Source organism: Panthera leo, chromosome D1 (assembly GCF_018350215.1).
Source record: "Panthera leo isolate Ple1 chromosome D1, P.leo_Ple1_pat1.1, whole genome shotgun sequence".
Lineage (NCBI taxonomy): Eukaryota > Metazoa > Chordata > Mammalia > Carnivora > Felidae > Panthera > Panthera leo.
In genome coordinates, this window is record NC_056688.1 from 99506522 (window position 1) to 99527817 (window position 21296).

At 38.4% G+C, this 21296-nt stretch overlaps 1 protein-coding gene across 6 annotated transcripts in view; it reads right to left on the minus strand.

Annotated features, from left to right (window-relative positions):
* AGBL2 (AGBL carboxypeptidase 2) overlaps positions 1 to 21296 on the minus strand; it is a 45681-nt gene that overhangs the window by 22237 nt on the left and 2148 nt on the right. For 5 of the 6 annotated variants that reach the window (XM_042906280.1, XM_042906278.1, XM_042906283.1 and 2 more), the window contains exons 4-8: positions 21009 to 21143; positions 17296 to 17349; positions 16373 to 16558; positions 8463 to 8570; positions 1154 to 1307 (exon numbers count right to left, since the gene is read on the minus strand). In XM_042906280.1, coding sequence (XP_042762214.1) covers positions 1154 to 1307; positions 8463 to 8570; positions 16373 to 16558; positions 17296 to 17349; positions 21009 to 21143 — 637 coding nt within the window. The remainder of the gene's footprint in view (positions 1 to 1153; positions 1308 to 8462; positions 8571 to 16372; positions 16559 to 17295; positions 17350 to 21008; positions 21144 to 21296) is intronic. The other variant, XM_042906281.1, reaches the window with a different exon arrangement.

Genomic DNA, 21296 nt, shown 5'->3' on the forward strand with positions numbered 1-21296 from the left:
AAAATAAAACTACCCTACGACCCAGCAATTGCACTACTAGGTATTTATCCACGGGATACAGGCGTGCTGTTTTGAAGGGACATGCACCCCCATGTTTATAGCAGCACTATCAACAATAGCCAAAGTATGTAAAGAGCCCAAATGTCCATCAATGGATGAATGGATAAAGAAGATGTGGTATATATATACAATGGAGTATCACTCGGCAATCAAAAAGAATGAAATCTTGCCATTTGCAACTACGTGGATGGAACTGGAGGGTATTATGCTAAGTTAAATTAGTCAGAGAAAGACGCAAATCATATGACTTCACTCATATGAAGACTAAGAGACAAAACAGATGAACATAAGGGAAGGGAACAAAAATAATATGAAAACAGGGAGGGGGACAAAACAGAAGAGACTCATAAATATGGAGAATAAACTGAGGGTTACTGGAGGGGTTGTAGGAGGGGAGATGGGCTAAATGGGTAAGGGGCATTAAGGAATCTACTCCTGAAATCATTGTCTCACTATATGCTAACTAATTTGGATGTAAATTTTAAAAAATAAAAAATAAAATTAAAAAAATAATGAGATAAATCTGCAGTATTGCCATAGGAAAAATATAAAGCTTATTATGTGGAAAAAAGCAATTTGCAAAACGGTATGTATACCATCATCCTATTTTTAAAAACAAAATAATTTCTGTATATTATACATACACAGTAAAAGGGGGAAAAGTTACTGCATGTATATCAAACTGTTAACAGTTTCTGCATCTGAGAGGTACGATTACAGAACTTCAATTTTTTATGTTATGTATTTTTATTAATACAAATTTCTTCTTGAGTTTTACTTAAGTAAACTCTACACCCAAAACAGAGCTTGAACTCACGACCCTGAGATTATGCTCTTCTGATTGAGCCAGCGAGGCACCCCTATTAATACAAATTAAATTAATACTAATTTCTTTCATAAGCAGAAAAAAAAATGTAGGTAAATTTTTACCCTGAAGGAATATGAGTCACAATTATTCAATTTTTCTTCGTCCTCATACCATTTCTCACGACTTCTCTCTTTTCCAAAAACACCCCTAACTCCTAATATGACTCCTGAAGATGTGAGTCAGTCCCTCCAGCGATCACCCCTTTGGGAAATTCCTGTTACTCACACTCTGACAGCTTTTTGCAGATTCCCACTCTCAAACCTTGACTCAAACAGGAGAGTCTTGTCCTCAGGTCCTTGCAGCGTAACAGCAAGCTCCTTGATGATCCCTCGCTTGCCTCCCACTCTGGAACTAGTGAAATAGGAACCTTCGGTGGGCACTGCAGAGGAGACAGACCTATTTAGAGCAGGTTCCACTAAGAATCTATTCATCCAGCCAATATTCACAGAGCTCCTCTGTGTGTTTATTGCCATTCTAGGTTAACGATAATGAATATTCAGATTTTCAAGGGTCCTTGCTGAGACTTTTAATTTTAAACATTGTATTTCTTTGAAGACCTTTAAAGTGGTGTAGAGCACCTCCTTTTGCTGCACGGCTGCCCCTGGCATCTCAGATACTGTTTGTACCCACATAAGCCCTAATCTGAAAGGACGTTGACAAACAAATGAGATTCTACATAGAGCATCTGAAAACATTTACAACCTTTATTCTAAAAAAATAGCATCTATTATTTTTTAACTTTTAAAAAAATTTATTTACTTATATTGAGAGAGACAGTGACAGCACAAGCAGGGGAGGGACAGAGAGAGGGAGAGAGAGAATCCCAAGCAAGTTCTGCACTGCCAGTGCAGAGCCCTATACAGGGCTTGAACCCATGAAACTGTGAGATCACGACCTGACCCGAAACCAAGAATCAGACGCCCAACCAACTGAGCATCTACTAATTAAAAAAAAAAAAAAAAAAAAAAAAATAATAATAATAATAATAATAATAGAGGGGCATCTGTGTGGCTCAGTCAGTTAAGCTTCCGACTTCTGCTCGGGTCAGGATCTTGCAGTTTGGGAGGAGTTCAAGCCCTGTATCGGGCTCTATCCTGACAGCCCAGAGCCTGGAGCCTGCTTCAGATTCTGTGTCTCCCTCTCTCTCTGCCCCTCTCCCATTCTCTCTCTGTCTCAAAAATAAAAAATAAACATTAAAAAAAAGATAATGGAGAAAAACAAAGAAAGAAAGTATACTTCATATAATTTTTTTGGTATATCCTTCCAGATTTAAATATAAAAAAATAAGAGAAGTTTGAGAAGAATTGGCATGGGTGAATTAGCCTAAGAAGGGAACCAAAATATCTATAGTAATTATAGTGAAAAGGTTATGATTGAAATTTTATCTTTAAAATGATGCTAAACAAACAACAAATATATATATATATATTTATATATATATAAAATTTATTTTATTTAACAAAACTTAGATTATAATCATCTCTTTCTAATCCTTGCAATAATCAATTGTTAATTTGTTTTAGAAAGTGGGGTTGAGGGGCACCTGTGTGGTTCAGTCAGTTGAGCATCTAACTTGGTTTGTGAGTGTGATTTGTGACTCACGGTTTGTGAGTTCAAGTCCCCTGTTGGGCTCTGCTGACAGCTCAGACTGGAGCCTGTTTTGGATTCTGTGTCTCCCTCTCTCTCTGCCCCTCCCCCACTCTCATTGTCTCTCAAAAATAAACATTAAAAAAAAAAAGAAAAAAAAGTGGGGTTGCAACTTTTCAGACAAATTCAGTAAGACTGCCATCTGACATCTTTGATTTTTACAGTTTCTTTTGCAAAACTATTTCAAAACTATTTGTAAAACTTTGTAGTTTTCCCAAAGACTTTGTACCACCATATTCTTATCATTATGTCTAGAAGAGCCTATTTCGTCATCTTTTGTTGATTTTCTCTTCAACTGTTGTTAACTGCTAAAAAAATGTCTAGATTCTCATTTGTCAGTGGCTTTGCAAGTGATTCAAACAATTCCTTAACATCCATCAGCTTCATAAAATCCTGCATCTCTTGTAAGGATAATTTCACTTTGCGGCTGATTTTTACTGTACTTGCATTATATTGTCACATATTAACAATATCCACCAATTGGCAAGTGACTGATATTAACAAAGATGCTGACCACAGGGCAGGGCAGATGGGAGCATTAAACAGTAATATGCTGACATGTGGGGACTGATTATATAAGTCTAATTTATTAGTAAATCTGTTCATGTTACGACAGCTTTTGTTTCAATAGGCAACTCTGTCGCTGTGGAGACTTAGGTAATAAATATTTGGATAATAAATGAGAGCAAAAGAGAAAAGCAAGCATATAAAGAAGCGAGTAAAAGAAAAAAACAAGCACAGAGGAGGCAGGAGCAGAGTCACGTAATGCAACTAAAAGCTGGGGACCTACGTGGTTCAGTCTCTTCATGGAAGCACAAAGTTATAGACCAGCAACCAGATGTAATTAATACAGGAATTTCGACATTTTTTTGAGTCTCTCAGGTAAAAACATTAAAGATGATCCAATTCATAGTCCACAGTAACATTTCTCAAAAATAAAACCTCTTTCCTTGTTTCTCCCCATTATTCTCATAGCAGGTAAACCGACAAACTCCCAAATTCTCCCTGGAGTCCCATCTTCTCCATTTTCTGTTTCTTCATTCCTCCAACAGGGTGGGCTCAATTCTCCTTGGTGAATCCAAAGGACAAGATCAAGACCACTGCCACAACTGCGCATTAACAGGACAATAAGGAAAATTCACAAAAGTTGCCCTCGGGAGGGTGAGCTCTCAGCCCTAGGGGTTGCTCCTAGGCAGAAAACATCTCTGAATAGAACACGTAAAGCAATTGAATTCAAGGTCAAGGAGTTTGTTGAAAATGACTACCACCAGGTCAACAAGAGGTAAAATAGACTTCTAGTACCCAAGACTTTTGGGGCACCTGGCAGGCTCAGTTGGTTGAACATGCAACTCTTGTTCTCGGGGTTGTGAAGTTCAAGCCCCACTTTGGGTATAGACGTTACTTAAAAATGAAATCCTTTTTTTCTTTTTTTTAATGTTTATTTATATTTGGGGACGAGAGTGAGAGAGTGCATGAGCAGGGGGAGGGGCAGAGAGAAACAGAGACAGAATTTGAAGAGGCTCCAGGCTCTGAGTTGTCAGCACAGAGTCCGACACAGGGCTGGAACTCACAAACTGTGAAATCATGACCTGAGCTGATGTCGGACACTTAACCAACTGAGCCACCCAGGCTCCCCACTTAAAAATGAAATCTTAAAAAAAAAAAAAAAAAAAAGCCCAATACTTTCTTGAGGTTCCAGGAGCAGTACATCCTCCATTATTTATGACTGAAGTCTATCCACTTAAGACCTTATACTTTAATGTCTCCCAAACTCCTTCTCAGACTCTCCGTAGGTGGAGCTAGGGAGACTGTAAGTTGCTTCACCTCACTCACTTCCCCACATGTAGCTTTTCCCAACACGGTATTACTAACACAAGCACTCATAATCAAGGCAACTGGGAGCAGAGCATATGAAATTACTTCGAAGTTGGGCCACCTGCTAGAATCGGTTCATTTCATTTTTCCAGTTGTGGAAATGTGAACACTGCGGTCCCTCCCTCCTAGTTCTGGTTGTTTCTCTAGAAGCCTACCCTGATTTCATTGACTTAACACATTTTATTTCTACTAACTAAACTTGGTACATATTCCTCCTCCAATAAAATTGATTTCCTTTCTGATCATTACTGTATAGCAAATACTGATTTTCAAATTGTGAGAATATTTTTCTTGCTATTTCTTGAATACAACATTTCCCAATCTCAGAGAACCCCTTTTAAAAAGTTCTAGGGGCACCTGGGTGACTCAGTCAGTTAAGCGTCTGACTTCGGCTCAGGTCATGATCTCATGATTCGTGGGTTCGAGCCCCACATTGAGCTCCATGCTGGCAGTGCAGAGCCTGCTTGCAATTCTCTCTTCCTCTCTCTCTGCCCCTCCCCTGCTCGTGGTCTATCTCTCTCTCAAAATAAATAAATTAAAAAAAAAAACACTTCTAATTAACTCTGGTACCTATATATACAATAAGCATCAGATGATTTTTGGTGATGAAAAAGGATGCCCTTATTGAAAGCTTCTCTAGCTTGCCATGTCCCTCCCTATGACTAACTTCACATTCTGAGATTATGAATTTAAAACTTAATTCCTCATCCTTGGGAGGGTTCCTATTAACTTTTCTTGACTCATTGCTCTTGAACATTATATCTCCTTTTTTTTCTTTTTTTAAGTAAACTCTACCCCTAATGTGGGCTTGAATTCATAACCCTGAGATCAAGAGTCGCGTGATCTAGCATGCTTTACCAACTGAACTAGCCAGGTGCCCTTATGTCCTTTCTGTCTTAAATGTTTCTATTACCACCTGCTTCACATCCTACCCATCACCTGTTATTGCCTTTATTATAGCTATTTTAGTGAGTGTGAAGTTGATTCATCCTTTCCATAACCTTTTTCAAGCAGAGGAATTTTCTTCTATTCCTAGTTTTTTGAATGTTCGTATGCTTTTTCTGCATCACTTGAGAGGATCGTGTTCTTCCCTTTGTTCTAATGTGGTGTGCCACGTTGGTGTATGGTTTTTAGCCTGAACCATCCTTGCATTCCTGGAACAAATGCTCCCTGGTCACGCTGTATAATCCTTTAATATGCTGTTGGAATTGGTTTACTGATATTTGGTTGAGGATTTTTGCATTTCTATTCTTTTTTTTTTAAGCAATAGATTATTTTCTTTATTTAAAAATCTTTTTCTTTACCTCTTCTTTTCCTGATTTTACCTCATTTCTCATTTACAAGATAAGAGATTTTTAAGACTGCATGCAGAAAAAATAGCAGTGCATAGTAACTGCTTAATAAATGTTTGCTACTGATACACATAGTGGAGCCCAGTATTATGGAAGGAAGGTGGAGAGGCAAGGAGAGAACACAGTATGCCTTCCACCTCTATGATTCTAGAACGTTAGGAGCCACAGTGAATTATCAAGATTTTGAAGGCAACCTGCAATCATTGCGCTGAAAACGAAAAGAGTAAAATGTCCTTAGTCTCCATCAGCAAGGAAACGTTTCTGCCCTAAAGATGATTATTAGGGATCCTGATTTTACTTATTTATTTTTATTTACTTATTTTTTTTAGAGGTCCTCATTTTTAAAATACTTATTATCTAAGTCTCCACAGTTATGAACCTGGATAGAAAAAAAAATCATCAAAACATTGCATTTATATTCTTAAGGAATACGGCTTTTCTGTGATGTCTTTGTCTAACTTTGAATATTGGCTTCACAAATAGTTAGAAATGTTTCCTCCTGTTACTGTTTTCAGAGCTGATGAAGGACTAGTACTATTTCACCTTTAAAAGTTTGATATAATTCAAACAAACCCTGTCAAGCCATCTGGGCAAGGAATTTCTTTGCACAAAGATTTTTAATTACTAACTCAATTTCTTTGTTTTCATCTATTCAGATTTTTAAAATTTCTTCCTGAGTCAGTTGTGTCTAACAATTTTTCCTATTCATCTATGTTGTTTAATTTTTTGGCAATAAGTTGTAACTGGTAATTCTTTTTTTGTGTGTGTTTCCTTCTCTTTTTTCATGGTTGGTCTAGCTAAAGTTTTGTCAGTTTTGTTGAGGTTTCCGAAGAACCAACTTTTGGTTTGATTTTCCACATTGTTTTCCTATTTTCTGTTTCACTGATTTCCATCCTTATCTTTATTATATCGTTCCTTCTGGTTGCTTTGGACTTAGTTTGTGCTTATTATTCAAATTTATTAATATGAAAGCTTAGGTAATTAATTGGAGCTCTTTCTTCCTTTCAAATATAGGCATTTGAAGCCATAGGTTTACCTTGCAGTACTTTAACTGCATCCTATAAATTTTGATATGTTGTTTTATTTTTACTCAGCTCAAAATATTCATCTCTTATGATTTCTTTAATTCATGGGTTACTTAGAAATGTGCTGCTTAGGGGAACCTGGGTGGCTCAGTCAGTTGAGCATCTGACTTCGGCTCAGGTCATGATCTCGCAGTCCATGAGTTTGAGCCCCACATGGGGCTCTGTGCTGATAGCTCAGAGCCTGGAGCCTGCTTCAGATTCTGTGTCTCCATCTTTCTCTGCCCCTCCCCCGCTCACACTCTGTCTCTCTCTATCAAAAATAAACAAATGTTAAAAAATATATATATATGCGATTTAATTTCTGAGTATTTGTATATTTCCCAAATTTCATTCTTTTTTTTCTTTCTTAAGTAGGCTCCATGCCCAGCAAGGAGTCCAACACAGGGTGTGAACTCACGATCCCAAGATCAAGACCTGTGCTGAGATCAACAGTCAGATGCTTAACCAACTGAGCCAGGTGCCCCTAAAAATATTTTCTAGGAGCCCCTGGGTGGTTCAGTTGGTTAAGTGTCCGACTCTTGATTTTAGCTCAGGTCATGACCTCATGGTTGTGGGATTGATTCCCGTGTCAGGCACCGTGCTGAGTGTACAGCTTGCTTGGGATTCTCTCTCTCCCTCTCTGCCCTTTCCTTGCTTGCAATTGCGCTCTCTTTCTCTCTCTCAAAATAAAATAAACATTAAAAGAGAGAGATGGATTCTACCTATAGGAAGGCTGCAAATTAATGGAAATCAATTAAACCACATGGTAAATGAGAGTTATACGCACATACTACAAAGAACTCACTAGAACACAGAGATGGAGAAAAGAAGAGCAAGTTCCCCTGAATATCCAATATCTGATTTCTAGGAAGTGGAGTGACACAGGAGAACCTTTAAATTTATTTTTTTAATGTTTATTTATTTCTGAGACAGAAAAAGACAGAGCATGAGTGGGGGAGGGGCAGAGAAAGAGGAAGACACAGAATCAGAAGCAGGCTCCAGGCTCCAAGCTGTCAGCACAGAGCCCTACGTGGGGCTTAAACTCATAGACTGTGAGGTCATGACCTGAGCTGAAGTCGGAAGCTCAACCGACTAAGCCACCCAGGCTCCCCAATACAGAAGAACCTCTAAAATGGGCTTAGAACTATTAAGAAAAAGGTACTGTCATTTTAAAAAACAACTGAAATTTTATTTTATTATTTATTTATTTTTAATATTTTTTTTAATGTTTATTTCTGACACAGAGCATGAGTGGGGAGGGGCAGAGAGAGAGGGAGACACAGAATCTGAAGCAGGCTCCAGGCTCCGAGCTGTCAGCACAGCCCCCGATGCAGGGCTCAAACTCACAAATCGTGAGATCATGACCTGAGCCGAAGTCAGTCGCTCAACCTACTGAGCCACCCAGGTGCCCCAAAAAACAACTGAAATTTTAAATCTGATTAGCCATTAATATCATGGCTCCTATTCAGGCTGGTCTGGAAGGACAGTTTATTTATCACTAAACTATAGTTTGTTAAAAATAACTGTTATTATAGAAAATATGTTTATTACAATATTGTCATGATTATCACTGACTGTTCAGTGTAATAACAATACCTGAATCTAATTGAAAGACAACTGTGCCTTTTTCTTCTCCTACAATTTCTGGTAACTTTTCATTTCCTGTAGGTTGATAGAAATATTCTGGTTGAGGTGGAACCCACTCTGAAAGAAAACATTAAAAATGTACAAAATAAGAAGCAACATAAAAAGCAACATATTTTATCCAGAACTAATGTAAAATTATATATAATAATTATTATTCATGTGGTTAGTCTGGTTGAATCAAACCAAATTCTCATAGTAAGTCTCCAGTTTGTTTGTAAATTATGTCTTGCTTCTTTCCATAAAGATTATGAGGAGATTTTTAACAAAAAGTATATACAACAAAAATATAAATTTTTTTTTTAATTTTTTTTTTTTAACGTTTATTTATTTTTGATACAGAGAGAGACAGAGCATGAACGAGGGAGGGTCAGAAAGAGGGAGACACAGAATCTGAAACAGGCTCCAGGCTCTGAGCTGTCAGCACAGAGCCTGACGCGGGGCTCGAACTCACAGTCTGTGAGATCATGACCTGAGCCAAAGTCGGCTACTTAACCGACTGAGCCACCCAGGCGCCCCAAAATATAAACTTTAAATAGAAGACTTAAAAATAAGCCAGAAAGGTCAATATAGTTGATCTATAGTTGCTCTAACAACTCTTCAAAATTTGGCCCTGAGCTTCTTTCTCTTTGGCAATTATTTTTAAGATTGTATTTTTAAGTAATCTCTACACCCAACACGGGGCTCAAATTTACAACACTGAGATCAAGAGTCATGTACTCTACTGACTAAGCCAGCCAGGTGCCCAAAAGTTCTTTTTAAAGGCAGGAAAATATGATCAGCTACATAATTTATATTACCATAGAGGAACAAGTATATCAACTATTTCAGAAGAAACAAAGCTTTTTCAGTAACACTCAATTCTAAAAGATTTCTCGTATGTGACTTGGGCAACTCTCAGTATCATTTTAACTACAGTAGCCATTGATGAAAGCCAACAGCATATAAAGACACAAATGAAATTCAATAATACGTTAAAAGGATCATATACATTGATCAAGTGGGATTTATTCCAGGGATGCAAGGATGGTTCAACATCAGCAAATTAGATAATGTGATACACCACATTAACAAAATGAAGGATAACAATCATCAATCATCTTGGCGGATGCAGAAAAACCATCTGGCTAAATTCAACATCCATTTATGATAAAAACTCAACACAGTGGGTATAGAGGGAGCCTCAACATAATAAAGGCCATATATGACAAGTCCACAGCTAAAACCATACTCAAATGTGAAAAGTTGAAAGCCTTTCTTCTAAGATCAGGCAAAGGCAAAGATGCTGACTCGTCATTTTTCCTCAACATAGTACTGAAAGTTCTTGCTGAAGTAATCAGGCAAGGAAAAATAAATAAATAAAAGGCATCCAAATTGGAAAGGAAAGTAAAACTGTCAAACTGTTACTATTTGCAGATGACATGATACTGTACATAAAAAACACTAAAGGGGCACCTGGGTGGCTTAGTTGGTTAAGCGTCCCACTCTTGATTTTGGTTCAGGTCATGATCCCAGGGTCGTGAGACTGAGCCCTGCGTTGAGCTCTGTGCTGGGTGTGGAGCCTGCTTAAGATTCTCTCTCTCCCTCTTCATATGCCCCTCTCTCTCTCTCAAAAACTCCCCCAAATAGTAAAAGCTTCATCAAAAAACTGCTAGAACTAATAAATAAATTCAGTAAATATACAGAATACAAAATCACTACAATCAATACAAAAACATGTTGCATGTTTATACACTAGTAATGAACTATCAGAAAGAAATTAAGAAAACAATCCCATTTACAACTGTATCAAAAAGAATAAAATACCTAGGAATAAATTTAACTAAGGAGGTGAAAGACCTGTATATTCAAAACTATAAGACATTAATGAAAGAAATAGAAGACACAAATACATTAGAAGATATTCATGCTCACGTATTTGAAGAATATTTTTAAATGTCCATACTACCCAAATCAATATACAGATTCAATGCAGTCACTATAAAAATTCTAATGGCATTTTTTCACAGAAATAGACCAAAGAATCCTAAAAGTTCTATGGAACCATAAAGACCCTGAGTAGCCAGAGCAATCGTGAGAGAAGAACAAAGCTAGATAGAGACTTCATGCTCCCTGATTTCAAACTATATTATAAAGCTACAGTAGTTAAAACAGTATGGTATTAGCATAAAATCAGACACATATATCAATGGAACAGAATAGACAGCCCAGAAGTAAATCCACATATACATGGTCCATTAATTGATGACAAAGGAGCCAAGAATATATGATGAGGAAGGACAGTCTCTTCAATAAAGGGTGTTGGGAAAACTGGACAGTCACATGCAAAAGAATGAAACTGGAACACTGTCTGACACCATACAAAAAATTAAACTCAAAATGGATTAAAGACTTGAATTTAAGACCTGAAACCATAAAACTCCTAGAAGAAAACATAGGCAGTAAGCTGCTGGGCATTGGTCTTGGTGATGATGTTTTTTAGGTAGGCTCCATGCCCAATGTGGGGTTGAACTCACAACCCTAAGATCAAGAGTCACATGCTCTACTGACTGAGCCAGCCAGGTGCCCCCTAGTGATTATTTTTTAAATCTGACACTAAAAGCAAAAGCAGCAAAAGCAAAAATAAACAAGTGGGACTGCATCAAATTAAAAAGTTTCTGTGCAGCAAAGGAAATCATTAACAAAATGAAAAGGCAATCCAGTGAATGGGAAAAAATATTTGCAAATAATATATCTGATAAGAGGCTACTATCCAAAATATATAAAGGATTCATACACCTTCATAGCAAACAAATAAGCATTCCAATTAAAAAATGGGCAGAGGATCTGAATAGACATTTTTCCAAAGAAGACATACAGATGGCCAACAGAGCCATGAAAAAATGCTCTACATCATAATCATTAGGGAAATGCAAATCAAAACTACAATGAAAATCACCTCATACCAGTTAGAATGGCTATCATCAAAAAGACTAGAAATAACAAATGTTAGTGAGGATGTGGAGCAAAGAGAACCCTATTGTTGGCAGGGCATGTAAATTGGTACAGCCACTATGGAAAATGGTATGGAGGTTCCTCAAAAAAATTATAAAATAGGGGTGGCTCAGTCGGTTAAGCATCTGACTCTTGATTTTGGCTCAGGTCATGATCTCATGGTTCTTGAGTTTGAGCCCTGTGTAGGGCTCTGCACTGGCAATGCGGGACCTGCTTGGGATTCTCTCTCTCCCTCAGTCTCTGCCCCCCGCCCCACTTGTTCTTCCTTGTGCTCTCTCTCGCTGTCTTAAAAAAAAAAAAAAAACTTAAAAAAAATTGTAAAATAAAACTACCATATGATCCAGCAATTCTACTTCTGGGTATTTATCCAAAGAAAATGAAAATACTAACTCAAAAACATAAGGGTACCCCCATGTTCACTGCAGCATTATTTATAATAGCCAAGATATGGAAATAACCTAAGTGTTCATTGATGAATGAATGGACAAAGAAATTGTGGTACAAATACACAATGACATATTATTCATCCATAAAAAAGGAATGAAATCTTGTCATTTGCAACATGTACAGACCTTGAGGACATTGTGGTAAGTGAAATAAGTCAGACAGAGAAAGACAAATACTGTGTGATCTCTCTTACATATTGGATTTAAAAAACAAAACAAACAACAAAACCAAAGAAATAAGCTCATTGGTGGTTGCCAGAGGTAGACAGGAGAAATGGGTAACCAGTTTTTTGTTTTTTTTTTTTTCAGTTTAAATAAATTTGAATGAAAAAAAAAAAATGAGCTCAAGGTCATACAGCTAGTAAGTGGCAGATCTGGGCCTAGAACCTCATTGGAATCACTCCAAAATCTGTGCTTAAAACTTCTGTTCTTAGGGAACCTGGGTGGCTCAGTCAGTTAAGCATCTGACTTTGGCTCAGGTCATGATCTCAGGGTTCATGATTTCAAGCCCCACACTGGGCTCTGGGTTGACAGCACAGAACCTCCTTCAGATCCTCTGTCTTCCTCTCTCTCTGCCCTTCCTCAACTCACATGCGTGCTCTCTCAAAACTAAACATGAAAAAAAAACCCTGCAGTTCTTTACTGCTTCTAATATTATCTTCTGACTGACTAAATATAAAAAAATAAAGACAAAATAAATAATAAAGATGCAACTCATTAAAAAACAATGCTTGGGCCACTTGGGTGGCTCAGTCAGTTGAGTGTCTGACTTCAGCTCAGGGACATGATTTCACGGTTCGTGAGTTTGAGCCCCGAGTCGGGCTCTTGCTGATAGCTCGGAGCCTGGAGCCTGCTTCAGATTCTGTGTCTCCCTTTCTCTGTACCCCTCCCCCACTTGTGCTCTGTCTCTCTTTCAAAAATAAAATAAAACATTAAAAAAAATTTAAAAAAACAATGCTAATTTCTTATCTTTAAAGAGATGGGAAATGATGAGGGTGTCAATTTGGTTTAAACAATAAGGTGCTTGTTATCAAATTTCCTTGAAATTAAAAAGAATTGCCTTTTAAAATATCTAGTGCTGGGGTGCAACTCTTGATCTTGGGATTCTGGATTCAAGCTCCACGTTGGGCATAGTACTTAAAAAAATAAATAAAAATCTAGTGCTTTTGTGGATTACCACTGCAATAACGTGGTTATTTAATTCCAGTTTCCCACCTTTTCCCCCTCTTGGAACTGCATCCAAAATCCTCACAGGAATTTTCTCTGCTTATTTTATACAGAGAAAAGCAAAATCCTATTGTTCAGCCACATCAACTTAGACTTTTATCTAAAAATTGATCTTAGGACTTCTCAGCTATTATACGAACTCAAAATTCACCCTCCATTTCCAAACACCTTAAGAGCAGAATCCTGTGCCCAGTTAAGACACTGAGAAGTTCCCTCTATTTTCAGCTTTATCTCCTGTCTTTCATGCTCAATGCTCCATGGTTGCTCAAACATGCCATGCTCTTCCTCTATGTCCTCTAACTAGAATATTTTCTTTGACCTTCTCAGGTGGCTTACTTGTAACTTATCATCCTTCAGATCTCAGTATATGTGTCGTCTCCTCTGAGAAACCCTCCCTAATCTTCCAGGCTGGTGTTAAGCGTTCCCAGAGGGACTAAACTCTAAGCAATTGCCTGGTTGTATCTTCAACAACCCCACCAGTATGTGAACTCTCGGTGTCTCCATTTGTTTATCATTATATCTGTAACACCAAGCACTGCACTTAGCAGATGGCAGATGCTTATTAAATATATATTGAATGAATATTATAAGAGGGAAGTGTGAGAATAAGAAACATCCAGTTGTTTATCTAGCAGTCTAAAGCAGAGACATAATGTTTGATAGACGTAGGTATCCCAGCCATTAGAAAAGTCTCCACTTCAATGCAACCCACTTCTGAAACCCTCACATAATGAATGCTGAAGATTGTATCTGCACCAAGAGCTCAAACGTATGACCAGCAATCTCACAAAACTAGTCTCCACCATTTCCACAAAAACACTCCAATAAACTCAAAATGCAATTAAAAACAGTCAAAACTGGGACACCTGTGTGGCTTAATGGTCACACATCTGACTTTTGGCTCAGGTCACGATCTCGGGGTTCATGAGTTTGATTCCCACATCAGGTGAGCTCTAGTCCCACTTCGTGTGAGCACAAGCCCTGCTTCAGGCGAGCATGAGCCCTGCTTCTTTTTCTCTCTCTCCCTCTCTTTCTCTGCCCCTCCTGGGATTCTCTGTCTCTCTGCCCCTCTCTCACTTGCACCCTACCTCTCTTTCTCTCTAAAAAAACCAAAACAGCCAAAACTGGGGCGCTTGTGTGGCTCGGTCAGCTAAGTGTCTGTCTGACTCTTGATCTCAACTCAGGTCTTGATCTTCAGGATCGTGAGTTCAAACCCTGCACTGGGCTGCACAGTGGGTTTAAGCCTACTTAAAAAAAAAACAAAAAAATCTAACAACAACAACAACAACAAAACAACAGTAAAAACTATGTTCTGGTATGTATAGTGTTCATCAGCTATACCAAGGCTAGTAAAAATACAACTCCTATGGCACAAAAACAGACACTCAGATCAATGGAACGGAATAGAGAACCCAGAAATGGACCCACAAACGTATGGCCAACTAATCTTTGACAAAGCAGGAAAGAATATCTGATGGAATAAAGACAGTCTCTTCAGCAAGTGGTGCTGGGAAAACTGGACAGTGACATGCAGAAGAATGAACCTGGACCACTTTCTTACACCACACACAAAAATAAACTCAAAATGGATGAAAGACCTCAATGTAAGACAGGAAGCCATCAAAATCCTTGAGGAGAAAGCAGGCAAAAACCTCTTTGACCTCGGCCTCAGCAACTTCTTACTCAACATGTCTCCAGAGGCAAGGGAAACAAAAGCAAAAATGAACTATTGGGACCTCATCAAAATAAAAAAGCTTCTGCACAGCAAAAGAAACAATCAGCAAAAATAAAAGGCAACCGATGGAATGGGAGAAGATATTTGCAAATGACCTATCAGATAAAGGGTTAGTATCCAAAATCTATAAAGAACTTATCAAACTCAACACCCAAAAAACAAAGAATCCAGTGAAGAAATGGACAAAACACATGAATAGACACTTCTCCAAAGAAGACATCCAGATAGCCAACTGACACAAGACAAAATGCTCAACATCATTCATCATCAGGGAAATACAAATCAAACCACAATGAGATATCACCTCACACCTGTCAGAAGGCTAACATGAACAACTCAGGCAACAACAGATGTTGGCGAGGGTGCGGAGAAAGAGGATCTCTTTTGCATTGCTGGTGGGAATGCAAGCTGGTGGAGCCACTCTGGAAAACAGTATGGAGGTTCCTCAAAAAATTAAAAATAGAACTACTCTACGACCCAGCAATTGCACTACTAGGTATTTATCCAAGGGATACAGGTACGCTGTTTCAAAGGGGCACATGCACCCCCATGTTTATAGCAGCACTATCAACAATAGCCAAAGTATGGAAAGAGCCCAAATGTCCATCAATGGACGAATGGATAAAGAAGATGTGGTATATATATACAATGGAATATTCCTCGGCAATCAAAAAGAATGAAATCTTGCCATTTGCAACTATGAGGATGGAACTGGAGGGTATTATGCTACGTGAAATTAGTCAGAGAAAGACAAATATCATATGACTTCACTCATATGAGGACTTTAAGAGACAAAACAGATGAACATAAGGGAAGGGAAACAAAAATAATACAACAACAGGGAGGGGCACAAAAACCTAAGAGACTCTTAAATATGGAGAACAAACAGGAGGTCACTGGAGGGATTCTGGGAGGAGGGATGGGCTAAATGGGTAAGGGGCACTAAGGAATCTACTCCTGAAATCATTGTTGTACTATATGCTAACTAACTTGGATGTAAATTAAAAAATAATAATAATAAAATGAAATAAAATAAACAAATAAAAAGATCATAATAGAAAATATCTAAAGATGACATATAAAACATTTAAAAAATAAATTCTAATAGTTAAAAAAAGTAAAAAAAAAAAAAAAAATGTTACATCATGTGATTTTGAGTCAAAAAAAAAATACAATTCCTAAAACTCAAGCATATTAATACTGAGGCAGATGTAAGTACTGATATATTTCGGCCTCTAGAAAGGTATCCCTCCATTCCAATAAACCCTGAAGCATTTGAGCTTACACATTAGTGTAACTTTTACTTTGACCAGTGTATATCAGTTTCCCAGGGCTTAATCATTTCAGGATGAGCTAACAGATGTTGAATCTGTCCTGCCTTGTACTTCAGTATGCTGGACTTAATAGGTTCTCATAATAATGTCTGTCAGGACAGCACCGCGACACAGAAGTCACATTACCAATATGATGAAGGTTTTCCTTGATGACCTCACATTCTATTGGCCACCTCGGAGCCTGCAGAGGCCCACTGCTAGAGAAGAAGGTAAAGAGATCTCGGGGTTCTCGAAGACATGGGCTGACTTCACCAAATTCATCATGAAGAAGCTGCCTGCTCTTAAGAAGTGGTGAACTAAGCATAAGAGAATCTGCAGAGAGAAAGGGAATGAGTGAACAGCTTTCCTTTTCTCCTTGGTGACTTTACAGATCAAATGTGACAACCAAGTAACTTGAAGCACTGTATTAAAATATGAGCACAGGTGCACAATCCTAAGACAGGTGTCTCCTTCAAGAAGGAGATTTAGTCCAAGACGACAGCATTGACATTATGCAAAGTTAAAATTCTACATTATTAAAATTCTACACAGTCTATTAAATATTTAAATGTAAAGGTTTAGAGTAAGTTAGAAGAAACTTTTTTGTTTTTTAAATCAAATTATGTCATATTATTTTTGCTTAGAGAGAGGCAAAAGAGGAAACTGCATTTCATCCGTTAGCGTTTTAGAGAAAAGTACGTAAGACTTTATTAACAACACTAATAACTATTAACTAATTTGTAGAAATAATCTACAAATTAACTTTCAAATTCAAAATACAATGGTTGAGAGGACACAGAAACTAACGAAGAGGAGCGAGCAGGGGCAGGAGAGAAAGATGAGCTCTTGGGAAAAAGAATGAGAAAGAAAGGAGGAAAAGAGGCTCCCAGGACGGAGAAAAAGAAGAGAAATGAGAGGAAGAAGGCAAAGAAAGGCAAGGAGAGGGGGAAGGAAAGGCCAAAAGCCCCTGGGTGTGGTGAGTGCCAGATCTGGAGGGGAGAGCAGGGAGTGAAGATGTATTTCTGTAAAGCAGCAGCATGAGTTTTCGGGTCTGGAAGGACATGGAATACCTCTGCTCACAGCTTCTATCTGTCTATGCACAGGTGAAGATATACAGGTGGGACCTAGAAAGAGGAAGAAGGAGGCATGGTTTGTCCTAGGGATCTGTGACTTTCTTTTTTCTTCCCTCTTTCCCTATCCCTTTCCATCCTCCACCCCCATTTAGGGCCCCATTTTTCCTTCTTTGTTTCTTTTCTTTCTCTAAAATTTTTTCTTTTTAATTTCAGGGCCCTGTTTTTTCTGTCTCTTAATTTTTTCCCTAGTTTAATGAGGGGAGGGGGGATCATAAACATTTGGAAAGATGGTAAAGCTGCTCAGCTTTACATCAAGAAATGTAAACCACTATGACAAGGAAATACCACTTTTTTACCTAACAGACACAAAAAGCATTTATGTGTTTTCACATTCATTCTGGCACAGGTGTTAAGTAAACAGGTACTCTCAGAACCTGCTGGCAAGTGGGCAAATCGGTACAAACTTTCTGGAAAGCAGTTTGGCAGTTTATCTAGTAACATTTAAAATACAGAACCATTGATCCAGCAATCCCACTGCTAAGAATTTACTTTATATATTTTCTCACAAAAATTCATCAAGATACACATACAGGGACGCCTGGGTAGCTCAGTCGGTTAAATGCCCAACTTTTGGTTTGGCTCAGGTCATGAACTCATGCCTCGTAGGTTCAAGCCCCATGTCGGGCTCCGTGCTGATGGTGTGGAGCCTGCTTGGGATTCTCTCTCTTTCCTTCTCTCTCTGCCCCTCCCCTGCTCGCTCTCTCTCTCAAAATAAATAAATAAACTTAAAAAGAAAAAAACTACACATACTAAGACGCTTACTGAAGCAATGTTCAAATAACAAAAATGTGGAAACAACGAAAACATCAAAAGGGAAGTTAAAATAATTATGACATATTAATCAGGTGGAATACTGTAGGTGCCCTTAAAAAAGATGAGGTAGGGGTGCCTGAGTGGCTCAGTCGGTTAAGCGTCCAACTTTGGCTCAGGTCGTGGTTTGTGAGTTCAAACCCCATGTCAGGCTCTGTGCTGACAGCTCAGAGCCTGGAACCTGCTTGGAATTCTGTGTTTCCCTCTCTCTCTGCCCCTCTTTCACTCATGCTCTCTTTCTGTCTCTCAAAAAATGAATAAACGTTAAAAAAAAAAAAAGATGAGGTAAAAAATTGTGTGTGTGCTCATTTGAAAAAGCTCTGTAAGGTGTATTATTAAACGGAAAAAAAAATATCAAAGTTATAGTATTATAGTATTGTGTATAGTATCTCCTGTGAGTAATTAAAAAGACAAGAATACACAGATACATGAGGATATATGAAAAGAATTAAGACAATAATGACTTTATCAGGAGTAGGGCACGGAGGGCTTTTAGTTTTCCTTTTTTTCTGCCATTTGAATTTGCAACTTTACACATATATTCCTTTTCTTTTGTTTTATTCATTTACTTTCTTTAATGCTTATTTATTTTTGAGAGAGAGAGAGAGTGAAAGAGAGAGACAGACAGAGAATGAGTGAGGGAGGGGCAGAGAGAAAGACACAGAATCCAAAGCAGGCTCCAGGCTCTAAGCTGTCAGCATAGAGCCCGATGTAGGGCACCAATTCACGAGCCATGAGATCATGACCTGAGCCAAAGTTGGACCACTTAACTGTAACTGACTGAGCCACCTAGGTGCCCTTCTTTATTATTTTTTCTTCTTTTTTTAAATAAGCAGATTGTATTGTAACCCATTCCTTTTTCTCTTTGTTCTTTTCTGGTTAAAAAACCAACAGCATAAAAATACTTTGCTACAAAGATGATGCAAAAAGATCTTTACTTCAACGACCAAAACAGGAAAAAAAGTCTGGAGTCTGGTTGCTCTAAAGATCATTTTTCCTTAATACCACTGAGATTCTCAATTTACTATAAGGATCATGCATTTACAGCTGCATTGTCCTGTGAGGACTACCCCTTACTGTGAACAAAGTGGACAGAAGCAGTAAGGCTGAGATGAACTTATCGTAGGAGGAGACTTCTATAAGTCCACCCACAGGTTCCCGGGCACATCCTATTATCAATCACACTCTAAACCTCATTCACACTGTTGCCTCTACCAGCTGATTTTGCATTCATGTTTTTTATTCTATTGAGCCTGGCAATCATTTCTTATGAATGTTATCTTGAGTGTCAGTTAAATGGGGCAGGAGGAAACTGAAGGGTGTGGGGCAATCAGCTGGCTCCTAAGCCATCCCACCCAGATGAGTCTCCTTCGCTCAACCCCTGCCTTTCTAACTCCCTGTCAGGAGCCCTGGGACACAGAATGGAAGAGCCTTCAGGGCACTGGGATGTGCGCAGACATAGATTTTAAAACAGAATTGCTGCGTCAAGGGTCGTGCACTGTACTAAATTTCCCAGGTAGTGTCAAATTGCCTTCCTAAAATAGTCTACCTGTTCACATCCCTGACAGCAGTGGAGGAGTGTTCCCCCATACCCTGACCTATATATACTAGGTGTCATTAAAAAAAGCTTTTTTTCCCAAATCCCATAATTAAAAAAACGGCACCTTGACATTTTGATTTGTATCTTTAATCGGACGTGAAATCGAGCATCTTTCCATAAGCCTGTCGACTGTATTTGTTTTTAGGAAAGGCTTGCTCATGTCTTTTTCTGCTTTGGTTGTCTTTGCCCATTTTCCTGTCTGGTCATCTTTTACATATTGATTTGTAAGAGCCTGTTATGTTAAGGACTGTAATCCTTTGACATATTTGTCGCAAACTTTTTCTTTTTCAGTTTGTTATTTTGCTTTCTTCACAGTATTTTATGGCTTTTGAGTCATGTCATTCACAGGTTTTAACTAGAAAAAGGGCACAATCAGATTTGCATATAAAAAAGAATAATGCTGTGTGGAAAACAGACTGGAAGGGGTTAGCATGAAACAAGAGAAGAATTCAGGAGACCAAGTACTGGGGCTGTTTCAATAATGAGAAATGACGGCAGCTTAAACTGGGATCAGGGGAGGATATGGGGAAAAGAAAAGTGAATTGACTTTTGGTTGCATATGTATTGAGGGAGAAATTCAACTGCACACCTGCCCTTAGATTCCAGAAGGAACCTATAAAATCCTTGTGAAAACTTATTTTTTGCTTAAGCTAGCTGAAATTGGTTTCCACCATTCTTTTTTTTTTTTTATTTTTTCTAATGTTTATTTTTGAAAGAGAGAGAGAGAGAGAGAGAGAGAGAGAGACCATGAGTGGGAGAGGGGCAGAGAGAGAGGGAGACAGAAAATCTGAAGCAGGCTCCAGGCTCTGAGCTGTCAGCACAGAGCCTGACGTGGGGCTTGAACCCATGAACTGTGAGATCATGACCCGAAATAAAGTTGGAAGGTTCAACTGGCTGATCCACCCAGGAGTCCCCTGGTTTCCACCACTATTATGCAAACTGCCTTAACAAATACATCCATCAAATCTGTGTAAAAATCAATGTGCTCCTCTTGACCAAAGAGTCTTAACAAATTTTCCAACAATTTGAAGAAAAAGATAATCCAGAAGGTATAGTATTTTAATTTAAAACCTATACTCCAAAGTGGATCTAGATAGAACATTTTTGAGTGATGTCAGGAAACGGTGGTCGAGGCTGCTTCTCTGGCTTCTCTCGAGTTAGGCCATATTCTCCTCAATACCTGAAGGAGTTGCTCAAGGCAACTGAATTCTGGGGTTCACAGACACTGATTATTACTCACACAGAAGCTTCTCCTTTTGCAGAGGGTCTGGTACCATACCCTGTCTTTCTCCAAAAGAGCCGCTCAACAGGTATCGAGGATTATTCTTCCAAACATGCTGGTGTGTAGCTGAGGTTGGTAAACTACCTCTGTGACCTATGAATAGACAATTAAACAAAGGTGCTGGAAGGCTAGTTCATCACCTGTAACATCTAGGTTAATACCAAAACCACGACCACTACCAAACCCGCCACTACTTCTGTCACCACCCATCACCCACGGCAGGCTTTTACAATGAACATGTCCTAT